We start from the raw sequence: 19750 nt of genomic DNA, 5'->3' as shown, positions 1-19750 counted from the left end.
AAAACCCTGTGAGAATAAATTATTTTTATTAATACTCTACATGTCAAAACCTTGCAGTCAGTCAAATAACAGAAGGAGTGTTCATTGTCTCTCTCCCCCACTGATGCTGTTCTAGGAGTTGGAGTTAGAAGATTCAGACATCAAGTGAAACAGTGAAAGATGATAAGAAAACACTTGATTCTCACAAGGTATTTCCTACTAAAAGAGATTGTTTTGCAGTTTTGTTTGCTCTTGACACTATTTTGAGTAAATGTGAATTCCTAAGACATGCTCAAGGCAATTAAATATTTATGCTCCCCAAACTCAATTTTTAAGCAACATTTTCTGTTTACAAGAATCAGGTTTGCTTTGGTTTTATCTCTTTTCTTTCAGGTTACAAGACAGATTTTTTTATTATTATTTTCATTGGGGGAAAAAGATATGTATTTATAGTGTTTGTGAAGACTTTGCTCAGCTGAAAAAAGTAATAGGTAACATGAGTATAACATTGTGTTCTTCCGTATTTCTATTTTTAAGTCCTATTACATGTGATATTTTCCATTTTGCCTTCTATTAGGCCTGAAATTGGAAACTATTTAAAACCTAACAAACCCCGGAGTTTATCCCTGTTCTTTGAATAGCAACAGAAGTATGGCTGTCATGGTTTGACACATCAATGAAGAACAGCCTCTGCTCTGCAGCAGGTACTCAAGTGGAACTTTTGCAAGTGGGCTCTCATCAGGAGTGAAACACTGGCTGCTGACTCTGCTGCTTTTGGTCACAGACTGCTGCCTTTATGAACCAGGTTTGTCCTTCTGCCTCTTTTGTGTTTTATATAGACTTGATTACAAATGAGGCACTTGTCCTCTTAACCTGGGAGTTGCAGCAGGTCAGCAGCAGCAGGAGTTACTGGCTGCTTCCCATCAGCTGACTCCTTTTAGCCAACCCTTCCCATTTCCTGCGCCAATCCGATTTTTCCAAGCAATTAGGAAGAAAACTAAACCATAACTTTTACAAAATCACTTTAGGGAAGATGTTGCTTAATTGTTTGCTTCATTCAAATGAACACTTCTAACATTCACTTCTCTGAGTAAGAATGCCTTTTATGAGAAGCTGCTAAAAATAGGAATTTGAGAGCAGGGATGTTAAAAGTAGGGCCAGAGAGGAGCAAATTTGTCGCAGGGCAAGTTCTGTTTGCACTGAGGGAGTACTATCAATTTTGTCTCTGTCCTGTCTTTCACTGGTCCTGAAACAACAGTGCCTGCTTGAACAAACCTGCTCCTCAGGAGTGATTGGATCTGGTGCTCTGGGTGTTAGCAGCTGCAGTGCTGAACCACAGGCAGACATGAGATCTGACTGGATCACCCTTGCTAACATTTTCATGTAGAACCCATAACTCACTTGATCAGCAACACTTGCTTGAATGCTGCCTTTTGCCTTGGCTCTTCCCACTAAATAGTTCTTGAGCTGGGAAGTGGTCCTGATCTAAGAATCTGCAGTAATCTTTAATTCTGCCTTTATAACTCAGGAAACCACAGTAACCTTCATTTTAGAATGTGAACATTTTTTGGACAAACACTGAATTGTAGCTTCATTGACATGAGCTAAAGTAAGCTCTTTCAGTGGTCCTAGAGTGGTAGCTGTAAAAGGCAATCAGAGTGAAGATCCTGAATAATTTTCTTTTCCAGCCAGGTTTTAATGTATTTCCCCTGCAAATCAATTCATGTATCATAGAGCTCAATTACCTGCCCATAAAATGAGAGTTGTTGCTCAGAACTGTGGAATTAGGGTAACAAGAACTGTAATGATACACTAGATAAACACTGTTGCAATACTCTCTCAGCCCTGTTAGGGTATTTTAAATTTGCAGCAGATCTCAGTAAGGATGAGAAAATGCTGAGCTACATAAAAATGATGGAGACTGGAGGAGAAATTAGCCTTGCAGTGTTCTACAGTCCCAACATTTCCAACCACCACACCTGGTAGTGAAAATGCTGGTTTGTATTTGAAAAAAAGGAACTGCAATCAATCAAATGCACTGCCAAGTATAAATTAATTTCTGTAAGTCAAGTCCCTTAGGAACAATTCCTTAATAAAAGATCTGTTTCAAATCTCCTAAGTCTTCTAAAACCAACCCCAACAAAACACAGAAAACATAGTGTCTTTATTTGACCTGTCCTAGACTTCATTTATTTATTTACAGTCTGAAGGATGAGTCAAGTACCTGCAGTGGTGCCTTTAGCAATGCAAAACAAAATATTTTGAATATTCTTATTTAGCGTTCCAGTTTTAATGAGCTTGGAGCATAGTGAAGGAGATCAGATGTTTGCAGGTTCTGGATGAGGGTAGAAATAATTAAAAAGCATCTTGAAAGTAACATCATATTTTTGTCAGCCATCTCTTCAGGGACTACTTTAAATCCCAGAATGTTCAAGAGCCATCATCACTGTACAAACAGAAGCTCCAACTGAACGAAACCAGAAGAAGTGGATATGGCAAATTCTCTGGTCCAAGTGGTGATATTAATCTGGTGAGGCTCTGGATTCCCATTTCAGACATACTATCACAGCTTAAATATAGGAAAAAATTGGGATTTTACTTTGCTGTGGTCTCTTTTTGTTTTGCAAAATATGTGATAGTTAATATATGAGTAAAATCTTGTATAAAAACAGGTTTGTTTTTTGTTTTTTTTTCTAACAAATAGCCAAATGCATATTACCTGCCTTGCTGGAAAATAATTGAGGTCTTCCTCTAAGAAATTTTTTCTCAGAGTGCCTTTCTTTGTGATTTGTGTTCTTATCTTAGGAAGATACAGGAGTTGCTCATTTTAATGCTGTCCAGCAGACTATTCCATGCTTTCTCAGCTGTTTGGATCTGCAGTTCAGGATTGGACCAAGAAAAATGGTGATGGGATGAAATTATTTTTATTCTTAAATGAGGACAATTCCATTTTTAAACATACACATGTGCTTCCAATGCTTTCAGTAGTCAAGGATGAAATTTTGAACAGACATGAATTCCTCAGTCTTTGTTTCTTTTTCCCTGAAGGATGGAATTTGGACTTTGCCCACCAGTGCAGTCCTTGCTATGGGCAGATGTTTCTTCTGTTCTTCTTACCAGCAGTAGGAGTGGTTGGACACTGAACCTCAAAGAAGAGGGAGCTAACATCCCTTACCTGGATAAGTCCCACAGGTAAGCACCTTGGAGAAGTTCTTCAACCAAAACCAGTTCCTGTAAGGCTTTCCAGCCCTTGACAGGAAATAAGCTGATTCCTGCAGGCTGCAACATGAAGACTTCCAGACTGAAGTGAGCATCCTGCTATAAGGAAGGATTTGGGAGTAGTGAGTCATCATTTGTATGGGAAATTAATCTGTGATTTTTATTTATTGTTTTTTTTCATTTGAAGTAACATCACATCATCATAGAGAGACATTGTCTGTCATTTCTGGTGTGGATACCTGAATAACTCAGCTAGACAGGTAGCATGATAAGGTAATACAATGCAGATATTGAAAGGAATTTTTTGGATGATTTTTTTGTTAGTTCAAGCTGCAGTCCCTGATTTATTCAGGCTTTGAAGTACCATGCAAGCCTTTCCCACAGAAGAAATTCTGTTTTATGTAAATAATGCACTGTGCAGTAAACTAGAAGAAAGCAGGGAGCATAGAGCATGAAGTTAGTGTTTCATGCAGGTGTTTGAAGGCAATGTGGGATTCCAGAGCTTAGTGTTTGAATTGCAACTTGAATTTCCTTCTTTGCTGTTATTTAGACTGCTCTGAAGTAGTCATGAGAAGCAAAAATGAAAGGCAATGTTGTTTGATGGGGACTGTGGTAGGGCTTTCTTGCCAGATTTGAAATGGCTTGAATTGATTAAAATCTCCAGGTGAGGGGAAGATTGTATCCATTCCTCTCTCTTATTAAAGCAAATTTTCCAAGAGGGATGTAAAATTGCAGTTGAGGGTTGGGGTGGTTTTTTCTTTTTTCCCTTCTTTCATGTGCAACCTAACAACTCCAATTTCGCAGGCCTATTTAACATTTGATCCCTAAAAGTCAGTCCTTTGCTTTGTATTTTGGGCACTTGTTCATCTTGGGAAATTTGTCATCTTCTCAGGGCATTGAAGGTCAACCAAATGCTGCAGGTTTCATTCTTCCTTTCATATGGTCTATGTCCTGGGGTTTGACTCTTAAGCAGAGCTATTTTTTTATTTTGCAGCCTAGCAGTTGTACGGTGGGGCTGTGTGCAGGTGAATTCACTTGAGAACGATGGGTAAATCAGCTCCTGGGAAGATGTGCACTGCTTGGCCCCGATGCTTCAGCATGCTTGAGGTCAGCTTGGCTGTCTCTGACTGTCTAATAATAATGCAGAATGATAGAATTAAGTATTCATTGTAATTGGTGATCAATAAGATTTGTTTTCAGCTAAATCTGCGTGCTAGTTTCTAAAGCACTCCAGTCTGTTTCATCAATGACCTTTGTGGTTTTAGCTTAAGCTTTCTAGTTTCTGCTGTTGTTATTTTCTGCCCTGTCGCTGTGAGAGGAAGGGATGATGGCTGGAGGTTTGGCAGTCAGCGAGGGCCTGGCCACCACTGCAGTTCTGTACACTCAGCCTTGGAGATGTGATCAGGAATGTGCTGTTAGTTGCCAGTTTTGTATTGCAAAGACTGAGCATGCTGCCATCACTGTGTTTGATGAGTGAGTTTTCATTGGTTTGGTCCAACTCCAAAGCAGCCTTAATTTGAAGGTGGAATTCTTTGTGGATGAGGCTGTGAAGAATATGGTGTTTGTACTCCCATCCTACGGGCAGTACGGTAGAACAACTCCTAACTGATTTGGTAATAAAGACCTAGTTTTTCTTCACTAAACCTGCCCTAGCCAAATTCATCAGCTGGTGATAGCTATCTCTGGAGTGGGAGTTCTTTATTGAGTTGATTGACAATTTGATATACTTTGTCAAGCTGTGTTGTTTAGTTTCTGTTGATCCAGAGACACCTGAGGCTCCTTTTGCTTCCTAAGGGATTAAAGAAGCAAGCACTTAGAATGGGATATTGGGAAGATGGGTGCAGGAGACTTTGTAATTTAGTATGGAAAAACATAATAATGATGATGAATATTTCAGGTGGAAATGATAGTATTTCACTATATACTATGTGAAATGCTTTTATGTGATTTTTTTTTCATTTCTCTTTTATTTTTTAATCCTGGATAAATTAAATGAGGCTTTTGGGGAAAGCATGAGCTGGAATTTCTATTGAGGTTGATAACCTCTGATTCTGCTCTTGTTTGTCTGTCTGCTGGAACTTGTAGCAAACTAGCTATGTCCAAGTTTAATTGTGTAATAATTATCTTTCAAATCGAGCCTTTCTCACTTGGTGCTGATGTATTTGGGGGAGGGAGGGGAATGGAGAGTAAAGAGCTCCTTTCATGAATACAATTTTAATTTCATCTTGCTGATTTGAGCCTTTCCAAGATTCAAGTGAGCATTGGATCAGGTTGAAACTGAGGGGATGACTCATGACTCTGGCATAAAAACTACATTGCATTCCACATATTGGGAGTTTTCTGTTGCCCACAAGAAAGTTCAGGAAAAAAAAGAAAAATATAGAAATGGGTTTCAAATTTCCTGTGCTATTTTCAGTTGACTCCTCTTTCTGGAGGTGCCTTAGCAAGTGTAGGACATCTGAAAAACTTGGAACTGCAACTTTCTTGTTGAGGCTCTGATGAACATTGCTTCTGTCATCAAGTTCTTGTGTTCATACTTTGAACTTAGCTGAGTAATGTTGGTATCAGCAGACTCTGCTAAAGCCATGCCTTCCTAATTAATAATGCATTCTTAATAAAAAAAATAAAAATCTATTTCTTCATGTATTTAATTACCTAGTGAGTGTAAGACTGAATGAAGTTAATACCGTGCAGATTTCAAGCAAAACGCTGCTTTTTAATGTGCTTCAGTATAGGCTATGCACAAGTCAATAGACATGATTTTTAAGCCTCAGTTACCTTTCATTACCCTGTGCATATTCAAATTCAGATTGATGAATGCTGAACCAAAAGCAGACATCATAGAGTTAATTGAAGTTCTTTAAATTCAGAGGCAAACTATTTTCATAGCTTTGTTTTGAGGGTGGGTTGCTTTTGATGTCTGGGGTTTTTTTGGCTAAGGCAATGGCAAACATTTATTTATCCTGCTCCCTCCCCATTTTCCACCATCGTTGTTGCCAGTGATGCCTGCAGTGCTCAGTGGTCAATGACCCTCAGCCAGGGTGAGCTGCAGGAGCCTTACAGACGGGCCTGTTCTTTCTCCCAGTGCTAGAACAAGTGCAACAGCACAGTGCCATTTTGCTAAAAGCTAATATTTTTCCCAACAGGTTCTTCTCCAGGCAGAATGAAATGCTTTCTTCAAGAGCAACCACATCTTTTCTCTGCCTGAAAGGTTGTGTTTGTTTGGGGTTTTTTCTCTTGCTTTAGACCAAATTCCAGAAACGCCCCATAAAATCAGCACAGTTTCCCACAAAATTCAAGAAAAAACACCACAAAATTCCCTAAATCTTCTCAAAACACGACCAAATTCTAGAAAATTATCCCACCAAATCTCCACAAATTCCCACAAAATACATGAGAAATCCCTCAAGATCCCTAAATCTCCTCAATATCCCACAAAATCACACAAAAATCACCCAAAACCTCCACATGTTTCCACAAAATCTAAGAAAAATTCCTCAAAATTCTTCAAGTCTCCTCAGAATCCCACACAATTCCAGAAAAACCCCACAAAATTCCAGAGAAGTCTCACAAAACTCCCTAAATCATTTCAAAACCCTACCAATTCACAGGAATGTCCCACAAAATCTCCACCAATTCCCAGAACATCCCACAGAAATCCCACAAAAATCCCTAAATCTTTTGAAAACCCGACCAAATTCCAGAAACGCCCCATAAAATCAGCACAGTTTCCCACAAAATTCAAGAAAAAACACCACAAAATTCCCTAAATCTTTTCAAAATACCACAAAATGCCTGAAAAGCCCCACCAAATTCCCGAAACATCCCACAAAATGTCCTCAATACCCAACAAAATCCCAGAAAAGTCCCACAAAATTCCCTAAATCTTCTCAAAACTCTACCAAATTCCAGAAAAATCCCACAGAATCTCCACAAATTCCCACAGAATACATGAAAAATCCCTGATAATTCGTCAGTTCTCTACAGAATCTCACCAAATTCCTAAAAAGTCCCTCAAAGTTCCACAAACATCCCACAAAATCTCCCTAATATCCAACAAAATTCCAGGAAAAATCCCACAAAATTTCCTAAATCTTCTCAAAACACGACCAAATTCTAGAAAAATATCCCACCAAATCTCCACAAATTCCCACAAAATACATGAGAAATGCCTCAAGATCCCTAAATCGCCTCAATATCCCACAAAATCACACAAAAATCCCACAAAACCTCCACAAGTTTCCACAAAATCTAAGAAAAATTCCTCAAAATTCTTCAAGTCTTCTCAAAACCACACAAAGCTCGTGAAAAGGCCCACCAAATTCCAGAAAAATCCCACAGAATCTCCACAAATTCCCACAGAAATCTAAATCAAATTCCTCAAAATTCTTCAAGTCTCCTCAGAATCCCACACAATTCCAGAAAAACCCCACAAAATTCCAGAGAAGTCCCACAAAACTCCCTAAATCATTTCAAAACCCTACCAATTCACAGGAATGTCCCACAAAATCTCCACCAATTCCCAGAACATCCCACAAAAATCCCACAAAAATCCCTAAATCTTCTGAAAACTCGACCAAATTCCAGAAACGCCCCATAAAATCAGCACAGTTTCCCACAAAATTCAAGAAAAAACACCACAAAATTCCCTAAATCTTTTCAAAATACCACAAAATTCTTGAAAAGCCCCACCAAATTCCAGAAACATCCCACAAGATGTCCCCAATACCCAACAAAATCCCAGAAAAATCCCACAAAATTCCCTAAATTTTCTCAAAACACAACCAAAATTCCAGAAAAATCCCACCGAATCTCCACAAATTCCCACAGAATACATGAAAAATCCCTGATAATTCGTCAGTTCTCTACAGAATCTCACCAAATTCCAGAAAAGTCCCTCAAAGTTCCACAAACATCCCACAAAATCTCCTCAATATCCAACAAAATTCAAGAAAAATCCCACAAAATTCTCTAAATCTTCTCAAAACACGGCCAAATTCCAGAAAAATCCCACCAAATTTCCACAAATTCCCAGAGAATACATGAAAAATCCCTGATAATTCGTCAGTTCTCTACAGAATCTCACCAAATTCCAGAAAAGTCCCTCAAAGTTCCACAAACATCCCACAAATTCTCCCTAATATCCAACAAAATTCCAGGAAAAATCCCACAAAATTCCCTAAATCTTCTCAAAACACGACCAAATTCTAGAAAAATATCCCACCAAATCTCCACAAATTCCCACAAAATACATGAGAAATCCCTCAAGATCCCTAAATCGCCTCAATATCCCACAAAATCACACAAAAATCCCACAAAACCTCCACAAGTTTCCACAAAATCTAAGAAAAATTCCTCAAAATTCTTCAAGTCTCTTCAGAATCCCACACAATTCCAGAAAAAACACACAAAATTCCAGAGAAGTCCCACAAAACTCCCTCAATCATTTCAAAACCCTACCAATTCACAGGAATGTCCCACAAAATCTCCACCAATTCCCAGAACATCCCACGGAAATCCCACAAAAATCCCTAAATCTTCTGAAAACTCAACCAAATTCCAGAAACGCCCCATAAAATCAGCACAGTTTCCCACAAAATTCAAGAAAAAACACCACAAAATTCCCTAAATCTTTTCAAAATACCACAAAATTCCTGAAAAGCCCCACCAAATTCCCGAAACATCCCACAAAATGTCCTCAATACCCAACAAAATCCCAGAAAAGTCCCACAAAATTCCCTAAATCTTCTCAAAACATAACCAAAATTCCAGAAAAATCCCACAGAATCTCCACAAATTCCCACAGAATATATGAAAAATCCCTGATAATTCGTCAGTTCTCTACAGAATCTCACCAAATTCCTAAAAAGTCCCTCAAAGTTCCACAAACATCCCACAAAATCTCCCTAATATCCAACAAAATTCCAGGAAAAATCCCACAAAATTTCCTAAATCTTCTCAAAACACGACCAAATTCTAGAAAAATATCCCACCAAATCTCCACAAATTCCCACAAAATACATGAAAAATCCCTCAAGATCCCTAAATCGCCTCAATATCCCACAAAATCACGCAAAAATCCCACAAAACCTCCACAAGTTTCCACAAAATCTAAGAAAAATTCCTCAAAATTCTTCAAGTCTCCTCAAAACCACACAAAGTCCTTGAAAAGGCCCACCAAATTCCAGAAAAATCCCACAGAATCTTCACAAATTCCCACAAAAATCTAAATCAAATTCCTCAAAATTCTTCAAGTCTCCTCAGAATCCCACACAATTCCAGAAAAACCCCACAAAATTCCAGAGAAGTCCCACAAAACTCCCTAAATCATTTCAAAACCCTACCAATTCACAGGAATGTCCCACAAAATCTCCACCAATTCCCAGAACATCCCACAGAAATCCCACAAAAATCCCTAAATCTTCTGAAAACTCGACCAAATTCCAGAAACGCCCCATAAAATCAGCACAGTTTCCCACAAAATTCAAGAAAAAACACCACAAAATTCCCTAAACCTTTTCAAAATACCACAAAATTCTTGAAAAGCCCCACCAAATTCCAGAAACATCCCAAAAAATGTCCCCAATACCCAACAAAATCCCAGAAAAATCCCACAAAATTCCCTAAATTTTCTCAAAACACCACCAAAATTCCAGAAAAATCCCACCGAATCTCCACAAATTCCCACAGAATACATGAAAAATCCCTGATAATTCGTCAGTTCTCTACAGAATCTCACCAAATTCCAGAAAAGTCCCTCAAAGTTCCACAAACATCCCACAAAATCTCCTCAATATCCAACAAAATTCAAGAAAAATCCCACAAAATTCTCTAAATCTTCTCAAAACACGGCCAAATTCCAGAAAAATCCCACCAAATCTCCACAAATTCCCAGAGAATACATGAAAAATCCCTGATAATTCGTCAGTTCTCTACAGAATCTCACCAAATTCCAGAAAAGTCCCTCAAAGTTCCACAAACATCCCACAAATTCTCCCTAATATCCAACAAAATTCCAGGAAAAATCCCACAAAATTCCCTAAATCTTCTCAAAACACAACCAAATTCTAGAAAAATATCCCACCAAATCTCCACAAATTCCCACAAAATACATGAGAAATCCCTCAAGATCCCTAAATCGCCTCAATATCCCACAAAATCACACAAAAATCCCACAAAACCTCCACAAGTTTCCACAAAATCTAAGAAAAATTCCTCAAAATTCTTCAAGTCTCCTCAGAATCCCACACAATTCCATAAAAAACACACAAAATTCCAGAGAAGTCCCACAAAACTCCCTAAATCATTTCAAAACCCTAACAATTCACAGGAATGTCCCACAAAATCTCCACCAATTCCCAGAACATCCCACAGAAATCCCACAAAAATCCCTAAATCTTCTGAAAACTCGACCAAATTCCAGAAACGCCCCATAAAATCAGCACAGTTTCCCACAAAATTCAAGAAAAAACACCACAAGATTCCCAAAATCTTTTCAAAATACCACAAAATTCTTGAAAATCCCCACCAAATTCCAGAAACATCCCACAAGATGTCCTCAATACCCAACAAAATCCCAGAAAAAGCACACAAAATTCCCTAAATTTCCTCAAAACACAACCAAAATTCCAGAAAAATCCCACCAAATCTCCACAAATTCCCACAGAATACATGAAAAATCCCTGATAATTCGTCAGTTCTCTACAGAATCTCACCAAATTCCTGAAATGTCCCTCAAAGTTCCACAAACATCCCACAAAATGTCCTCAATATCCAACAAAATTCCAGAAAAATCACAAAAAATTCCCTAAATCTTCTCAAAACACGGCCAAAATCCTCAAAAATCCCACCAAATCTCCACAAATTCCCACAGAATACATGAAAAATCCCTGATAATTTGTCAGTTCTCTACAGAATCTCACCAAATTCCAGAAAAGTCCCTCAAAGTTCCACAAACCACCCACAAAATCTCCCCAGTATCCAACAAAATTCAAGAAAAAATCCCACAAAATTCCCTAAATCTTCTCAAAACACGACCAAATTCTAGAAAAATATCCCACCAAATCTCCACAAATTCCCACAAAATACATGAAAAATCCCTCAAGATCCCTAAATCGCCTCAATATCCCACAAAATCACACAAAAATCACCCAAAACCTCCACAAGTTTCCACAAAATCTAAGAAAAATTCCTCAAAATTCTTCAAGTCTCCTCAGAATCCCACACAATTCCAGAAAAAACACACAAAATTCCAGAGAAGTCCCACAAAACTCCCTAAATCATTTCAAAACCCTACCAATTCACAGGAATGTCCCACAAAATCTCCACCAATTCCCAGAACATCCCACAGAAATCCCACAAAAATCCCTAAATCTTCTGAAAACTCGACCAAATTCCAGAAACGCCCCATAAAATCAGCACAGTTTCCCACAAAATTCAAGAAAAAACACCACAAAATTCCCAAAATCTTTTCAAAATACCACAAAATTCTTGAAAAGCCCCACCAAATTCCAGAAACATCCCACAAAATGTCCTCAATATCCAACAAAATCCCGGAAAAATCACACAAAATTCCCTAAATCTTCTCAAAACATAACCAAAATTCCAGAAAAATCCCACCAAATCTCCAGAAATTCCCACAGAATACGTGAAAAATCCCTGATAATTCGTCAGTTCTCTACAGAATCTCACCAAATTCCAGAAAAGTCCCTCAAAGTTCCACAAGCATCCCACAAAATCTCCCTAATATCCAACAAAATTCCAGGAAAAATCTCACAAAATTCCCTAAATCTTCTGAAAACTTGACCAAATTCCAGAAACGCCCAATAAAATCAGCACAGTTTCACACAAAATTCAAGAAAAAACACCACAAAATTCCCTAAATCTTCTCAAAACACGACTAAATTCTAGAAAAATGTCCCACCAAATCTCCACAAAATCCCACAAAATACACGAAAAATCCCTCAAGATCCCGAAATGGCCTCAATATCCCACAAAATCACACAAAAATCACCCAAAACCTCCACAAGTTTCCACAAAATCTAAGAAAAATTCCTCAAAATTCTTCAAGTCTCCTCAAAACCACACAAAGTCCTTGAAAAGGCCCACCAAATTCCAGTAAAATCCCACAGATCCTCCACAAATTCCCACAAAATCTAAAAAAAATTCCTCAAAATTCTTCAAGTCTCCTCAGAATCCCACACAATTCCAGAAAAACCCCACCAAATTCCAGAGAAGTCTCACAAAACTCCCTAAATCATTTCAAAACCCTACCAATTCACAGGAATGTCCCACAAAATCTCTACCAATTCCCAGAACATCCCACAAAAATCTCACAAAAATCCCTAAATCTTCTGAAAACTCGACCAAATTCCAGAAACGCCCCATAAAATCAGCACAGTTTCCCACAAAATTCAAGAAAAAACACCACAAAATTCCCTAAACCTTTTCAAAATACCACAAAATTCTTGAAAAGCCCCACCAAATTCCAGAAACATCCCACAAAATGTCCTCAATATCCAAAAAAATCCCAGAAAAATTACACAAAATTCCCTAAATCTTCTCAAAACACGGACAAAATCCACAAAAATCCCACCAAATCTCCACAAATTCCCACAGAATACATGAAAAATCCCTGATAATTCGTCAGTTCTCTACAGAATCTCACCAAATACCAGAAAAGTCCCCCAAAGTTCCACAAGCCTCCCACAAAATCTCCCTAATATCCAACAAAATTCCAGGAAAAATCCCACAAAATTCCCTAAATCTTCTGAAAACTTGACCAAATTCTAGAAACGCCCCATAAAATCTGCACAGTTTCCCACAAAATTCAAGAAAAAACAACACAAAATTCCCTAAATCTTCTCAAAACTCTACCAAATTCCAGAAAAATCCCACCAAATCTCCAGAAATTCCCACAGAATACATGAAAAATCCCTGATAATTCGTCAGTTCTCTACAGAATCTCACCAAATTACAGAAAAGTCCCTCAAAGTTCCACAAACATCCCACAAAAATCTCACAAAAATCCCTAACACTTCTGAAAACTCGACCAAATTCCAGAAACGCCCCATAAAATCAGCACAGTTTCCCACAAAATTCAAGAAAAAACACCACAAAATTCCCTAAATCTTTTCAAAATACCACAAAATTCTTGAAAAGCCCCACCAAATTCCAGAAACATCCCACAAAATGTCCTCAATACCCAACTAAATCCCAGAAAAATCCCACAAAATTCCCTAAATTTTCTCAAAACACAACCAAAATTCCAGAAAAATCCCACCGAATCTCCACAAATTCCCACAGAATACATGAAAAATCCCTGATAATTCGTCAGTTCTCTGCAGAATCTCACCAAATTCCAGAAAAGTCCCTCAAAGTTCCACAAACATCCCACAAAATCTCCCTAATATCCAACAAAATTCCAGGAAAAATCCCACAAAATTCCCTAAATCTTCTCAAAACTCTACAAAATTCTAGAAAAATATCCCACCGAATCTCCACAAATTCCCACAGAATACATGAAAAATCCCTGATAATTCGTCAGTTCTCTACAGAATCTCACCAAATTCCAGAAGAGTCCCTCAAAGTTCCACAAACATCCCACAAAATCTCCCAATATCCAATAAAATTCCAGAAAAAAACCCACAAAATTCCCTAAATCTCAAAACTAGGCCAAAATCCACAAAAATCCCGCCGAATCTCCACAAATTCCCACAGAATACATGAAAAATCCCTGATAATTCGTCAGTTCTCTACAGAATCTCACCAAATTCCAGAAGAGTCCCTCAAAGTTCCACAAACATCCCACAAAATCTCCCCAGTATCCAATAAAATTCCAGGAAAAATCTTCGGAATTTGGTGGGGCTTTTCAGGAATTTTGAGGTATTTTGAAAAGATTTAGGGAATTGTGTGCTGTTTTTTCTTGAATTTTGTGGGAAACTGTGCTGATTTTATGGGAAGTTTCAGGAATTTGGTCGAGTTTTCAGAAGATTTAGGGATTTTTGTGGGATTTTTGTGGGATGTTCTGGGAATTGGTGGAGATTTTGTGGGACATTCCTGTGAATTGGTAGGGTTTTGAAATGATTTAGGGAGTTTTGTGGGACTTCTCTGGAATTTGGTGGGCTTTTCCTGGAATTGTGTGGGATTCTGAGGAGACTTGAAGAATTTTGAGGAATTTGATTTAGATTTTTGTGGGAATTTGTGGAGATTCTGTGGGATTTTTCTGGAATTTGGTGGGCCTTTTCATGAACTTTGTGTGGTTTTGAGGAGACTTGAAGAATTTTGAGGAATTTTTCTTAGATTTTGTGGAAACTTGTGGAGGTTTTGTGTGATTTTTGTGTGATTTTGTGGGATATTGAGGCGATTTAGGGATCTTGAGGGATTTTTCATGTATTTTGTGGGAATTTGTGGAGATTTGGTGGGATATTTTTCTAGATTTTGGCCGTGTTTTGAGAAGATTTAGAGAATTTTGTGGGATTTTTCTTGAATTTTGTTGGATACTGGGGAGATTTTGTGGGTGGTTTGTGGAACTTTGAGGGACTTTTCTGGAATTTGGTGAGATTCTGTAGAGAACTGACGAATTATCAGGGATTTTTCATGTATTCTGTGGGAATTTGTGGAGATTTGGTGGGATTTTTGTGGATTTTGGCCGTGTTTTGAGAAGATTTAGGGAATTTTGTGGGACTTTTCTGGGATTTTGTTGGGTATTGAGGAAATTTTGTGGGATGTTTCTGGAATTTGGTGGGGCTTTTCAAGAATTTTGTGGTATTTTGAAAAGATTTAGGGAATTTTGTGGTGTTTTTTCTTGAATTTTGTGGGAAACTGTGCTGATTTTATGGGGCATTTCTGGAATTTGGTCGAGTTTTCAGAAGATTTAGGGATTTTTGTGGGATTTTTGTGGGATGTTCTGGGAATTGGTGGAGATTTTGTAAGACATTCCTGTGAATTGGTAGGGTTTTGAAATGATTTAGGGAGTTTTGTGGGACTTCTCTGGAGTTTTGTGTGTTTTTTCTGGAATTGTGTGGGATTCTGAGGAGACTTGAAGAATTTTGAGGAATTTTTCTTAGATTTTGTGGAAACTTGTGGAGGTTTTGTGGGATTTTTGTGTGATTTTGTGGGATATTGAGGCGATTTAGGGATCTTGAGGGATTTCTCATGTATTTTGTGGGAATTTGTGGAGATTTGGTGGGATATTTTTCTAGAATTTGGTTGTGTTTTGAGAAGATTTAGGCAATTTTGTGGTGTTTTTTCTTGAATTTTGTGGGAAAGTGTGCTGATTTTATGGGTCGTTTCTGGAATTTGGTCGAGTTTTCAGAAGATTTAGGGATTTTTGTGAGATTTTTTGGGATGTTCTGGGAATTGGTGGAGATTTTGTGGGACATTCCTGTGAATTGGTAGGGTTTTGAAATGATTTAGGGAGTTTTGTGGGACTTCTCTGGAATTTTGTGGGGTTTTTCTGGAATTGTGTGGGATTCTGAGGAGACTTGAAGAATTTTGAGGAATTTTTCTTAGATTTTGTGGGAATTTGTGGAGATTCTGTGGGATTTTTCTGGAATTTGGTGGACCTTTTCAAGGATTTGTGTGGTTTTGAGGGGACTCAAAACACGGCCAAAATCCACAAAAATCCCACAGAATCTCCACAAATTCCCACAGAATACATGAAAAATCCCTGATAATTCATCAGTTCTCTACAAAATCTCACCAAATTCCAGAAAAGTCCCTCAAAGTTCCACAAACATCTCACAAAATCTCCTCAATATCCAACAAAATTCCAGGAAAAATCCCACCAAATTCCCTAAATCTTCTCAAAACACGACCAAATTCTAGAAAAATATCCCACCAAATGCGGAACGCTTCTTGCGCTTCCATTCTCAGAGCTCCTGAGTTAAGCACTCTGTGGCTCTTGGCGAGAATACCAGCAGAAAGCATTTCCACTGCATCCGGCAGGGAGAAACTGTGCCTGCAGAACACATTTGTCAGGAGCTTGCACCTGCAGCTTATGCACACACAGACATGCTGCACGTTCAAATGGCCAAGCTCATTCTGAAGCAACCTGAAAGCTGCTGTCAGAAGGCTGTGCTTCTTATCCGATCGAAACAGCAGCACGCGCATTGGAGTTTGGCAAGCACTAAAGAGCTGCAGAAGAGCTTTGCTTAGCAAAATGGGCCAAGAAAAAGCATTTGCTTCATGGGTCTTTGTCGTCGCCTGGAAACAGGTAGCAGCATATGGAAGGGGGTTGTACACGTGGTTTCTTGCCTCGCTTCTCTGCACTTGCAGGGGCTCCCCCCGCCCACCCCGGGCTGAGCTCTGCGGCAGTGCTGCCGCCTTGTGGGCACAGAGCGGTACTGCAGCTGTGCTCCGAGCCGGGCGGGGCCTGGCCGAGCGGGGCCGAGCAGGGGCGAGCCGAGCCGAAGCGGGCCAGAAAGAGCCGAGCCGAAGCGGGCCGGAAAGAGTCGAACCGAACCGAGCCGCGTCGGGCCTCCCCCCCGACCCCCGCCGGAGCCGGCCGGGAGGACCGCGGCAGAGGCGTTAACTCCAATGCCTGCCGCCGCAGGCGCGGCCGCCACCCAGCTACGGAGCCGCTGAGTCTCGCCGCCATCGTCCTCGCCCCGGGAAAGGCGGCGGAAAATCGGGCGGAATGCTCGGAGTCGGTCGGCGTCGGCAGGTTTTTCGTTCAGGCATGTAAGTTAGACAGACGCGCTGAGAGCAGCGGGGGCCTTACTTGTGCCATAACAAAGATGGCCGCTCTGCCGGAAGTGGCTTCAGCCACAGCAAAGATGGCGGCGAGGAAGGGCGGAAGTTACGTCACGCCACGCAGAAGATGGCTGCCAGGTCGTGGCCGGCTTGTCCTTCCAAGGATGGCGGCCAAAAAGGCGGGAAAATGGAAGGACCCCGGGCAGTGGGTGCGTGAATTCGACTGCCTGACAAACACCCCGGCGTCGACGCCGCCCCGTCGCAATTTTCCGCGGCTGCTCCAGCCGTGCTGACACGGGCTGTGCGCTCGGCGGCACCGGGGCCGAGCGCGAGCCGGTCGGGCGCCGACAGGCAGCGGTGACGACGCCGCACTCTGCCGGGGTCCTTGACGCGGCCGCTTTTTCGGGCTTCTGGCACTCGCGACGACCCGTACCATGCTGCCACTCCTCTCACTCGGTTCCCCTATTTATTTAAAAGCTTGGCATTTAAATGAATAATATAGAAATTAAAATATACAAATCTATAATAAAGAAATGCATATAGGGTGATAGATAGGGAGATATATAGATAGGGAGATAGATAGATAGATAGATAGATAGATAGATAGATAGATAGATAGATAGATAGATAGATAGATAGATAGATAGAGAGATAGATAGGGAGATAGATAGATAGATAGATAGATAGATAGATAGATAGATAGATAGATAGATAGATAGATAGATAGATAGATAGATAGATAGATAGATAGATAGATAGATAGATAGATAGATAGATAAATCTTCCCATAAACACGACCAAATTCTAGAAAAATATCTCACAAAATCACCACAAATTCCCACAAAATACATGAAAAATCCCTCAAGATCCCTAAATCGCCTCAATATCCCACAAAATCACACAAAAATCACACAAAACCTCCACAAGTTTCCACAAAATCTAAGAAAAATTCCACAAAATTCTTCAAGTCTCCTCAAAACCACACAAAGTTTGTGAAAAGGCCCACCAAATTCCAGAAAAATCCCACAGAATCTCCACAAATTCCCACAAAATCTAAAACAAATTCCTCAAAATTCTTCAAGTCTCCTCAGAATCCCACACAATTCCAGAAAAACCCCACCAAATTCCAGAGAAGTCCCACAAAACTCCCTAAATCATTTCAAAACCCTACCAATTCACAGGAATGTCCCACAAAATCTCCACCAATTCCCAGAACATCCCACAAAAATCCCACAAAAATCCCTAAATCTTCTGAAAACTCGACCAAATTCCTGAAACTCCCCATAAAATCAGCACAGTTTCCCACAAAATTCAAGAAAAAACACCACACAATTCCCTAAATCTTTTCAAAATACCTCAAAATTCCTGAAAAGCCCCACCAAATTCCGAAGATTTTTCCTGGAATTTTATTGGATACTGGGGAGATTTTGTGGGATGTTTGTGGAACTTTGAGGGACTCTTCTGGAATTTGGTGAGATTCTGTAGAGAACTGACGAATTATCAGGGATTTTTCATGTATTCTGTGGGAATTTGTGGAGATTCGGCGGGATTTTTGTGGATTTTGGCCTAGTTTTGAGATTTAGGGAATTTTGTGGGTTTTTTTCTGGAATTTTATTGGATATTGGGAGATTTTGTGGGATGTTTGTGGAACTTTGAGGGACTCTTCTGGAATTTGGTGAGATTCTGTAGAGAACTGACGAATTATCAGGGATTTTTCATGTATTCTGTAAGAATTTGTGGAGATTTGGTGGGATATTTTTCTAGAATTTGGTCGTGTTTTGAGAAGATTTAGGGAATTTTGTGGGATTTTTCCTGGAATTTTGTTGGATATTGGGAGATTTTGTGGGATGTTTATGGAACTTTGAGGGACTCTTCTGGAATTTGGTGAGATTCTGTAGAGAACTGACGAATTATCAGGGATTTGTCATGTATTCTCTGGGAATTTGTGGAGATTCTGTGGGATTTTTCTGGAATTTGGTAGAGTTTTGAGAAGATTTAGGGAATTTTGTGTTGTTTTTTCTTGAATTTTGTGGGAAACTGTGCTGATTTTATGGGGCGTTTCTGGAATTTGGTCAAGTTTTCAGAAGATTTAGGGAATTGCGTGAGATTTTTCCTGGAATTTTGTTGGATATTAGGGAGATTTTGTGGGAGGCTTGTGGAACTTTGGGGGACTTTTCTGGAATTTGGTGAGATTCTGTAGAGAACTGACGAATTATCAGGGATTTTTCATGTATTCTGTGGGAATTTGTGGAGATTCGGTGGGATATTTTTCTAGAATTTGGTAGAGTTTTGAGAAGATTTAGGGAATTTTGTGGGATTTTTCCTGGAATTTTGTTGGATACTGGGGAGATTTTGTGGGATGTTTGTGGAACTTTGAGGGACTCTTCTGGAATTTGTTGAGATTCTGTAGAGAACTGACGAATTATCAGGGATTTTTCATGTATTCTGTGGGAATTTGTGGAGATTTGGTGGGATTTTTGTGGATTTTGGCCGTGTTTTGAGAAGATTTAGGGAATTTTGTGTGATTTTTCTGGGATTTTGTTGGATATTGAGGACATTTTGTGGGATGTTTCTGGAATTTGGTGGGGCTTTTCAAGAATTTTGTGGTATTTTGAAAAGATTTAGGGAATTTTGTGGTGTTTTTTCTTGAATTTTGTGGGAAACTGTGCTGATTTTATGGGGCATTTCTGGAATTTGGTCGAGTTTTCAGAAGATTTAGGGATTTTTGTGGGATTTTTGTGGGATGTTCTGGGAATTGGTGGAGATTTTGTGGGACATTCCTGTGAATTGGTAGGGTTTTGAAATGATTTAGGGAGTTTTGTGGGACTTCTCTGGAATTTTGTGTGTTTTTTCTGGA

The 19750-nt window shown here is 39.4% G+C and overlaps 1 protein-coding gene across 1 annotated transcript; it reads left to right on the top strand.

Annotated features, from left to right (window-relative positions):
* The first annotated feature begins 2373 nt into the window (after positions 1-2373).
* On the top strand, positions 2374-4403 carry LOC147653709 (uncharacterized). The gene is made up of 4 exons (XM_086885285.1): positions 2374-2509; positions 2785-2883; positions 3028-3171; positions 4193-4403. Exons 1-4 carry the CDS (start codon positions 2472-2474, stop codon positions 4248-4250), a joined length of 339 nt encoding a protein of 112 aa, XP_086741411.1. The 5' UTR covers positions 2374-2471; the 3' UTR covers positions 4251-4403.
* The last annotated feature ends 15347 nt before the right edge of the window (positions 4404-19750 follow it).

The sequence above is a fragment of the Cyanistes caeruleus genome, chromosome 4, assembly GCF_971803275.1.
Source record: "Cyanistes caeruleus chromosome 4, bCyaCae1.hap1.1, whole genome shotgun sequence".
In the NCBI taxonomy this organism is placed as follows: Eukaryota; Metazoa; Chordata; class Aves; order Passeriformes; family Paridae; genus Cyanistes; species Cyanistes caeruleus.
Note: the sequence above shows the minus strand (reverse complement) of the source record. Positions and strands in the feature narration are given on the sequence as shown.

Coding starts and splice junctions, on each gene's coding strand:
- LOC147653709 (XM_086885285.1), top strand. CDS start 2,472: ATGGCAAATTCTCTGGTCCAAGTGGTGATATTAATCTG. Junction 2,510..2,784: donor CAAGTGGTGATATTAATCTG/GTGAGGCTCTGG, acceptor TTCTTATCTTAG/GAAGATACAGGAGTTGCTCA. Junction 2,884..3,027: donor GGATTGGACCAAGAAAAATG/GTGATGGGATGA, acceptor TTTTCCCTGAAG/GATGGAATTTGGACTTTGCC.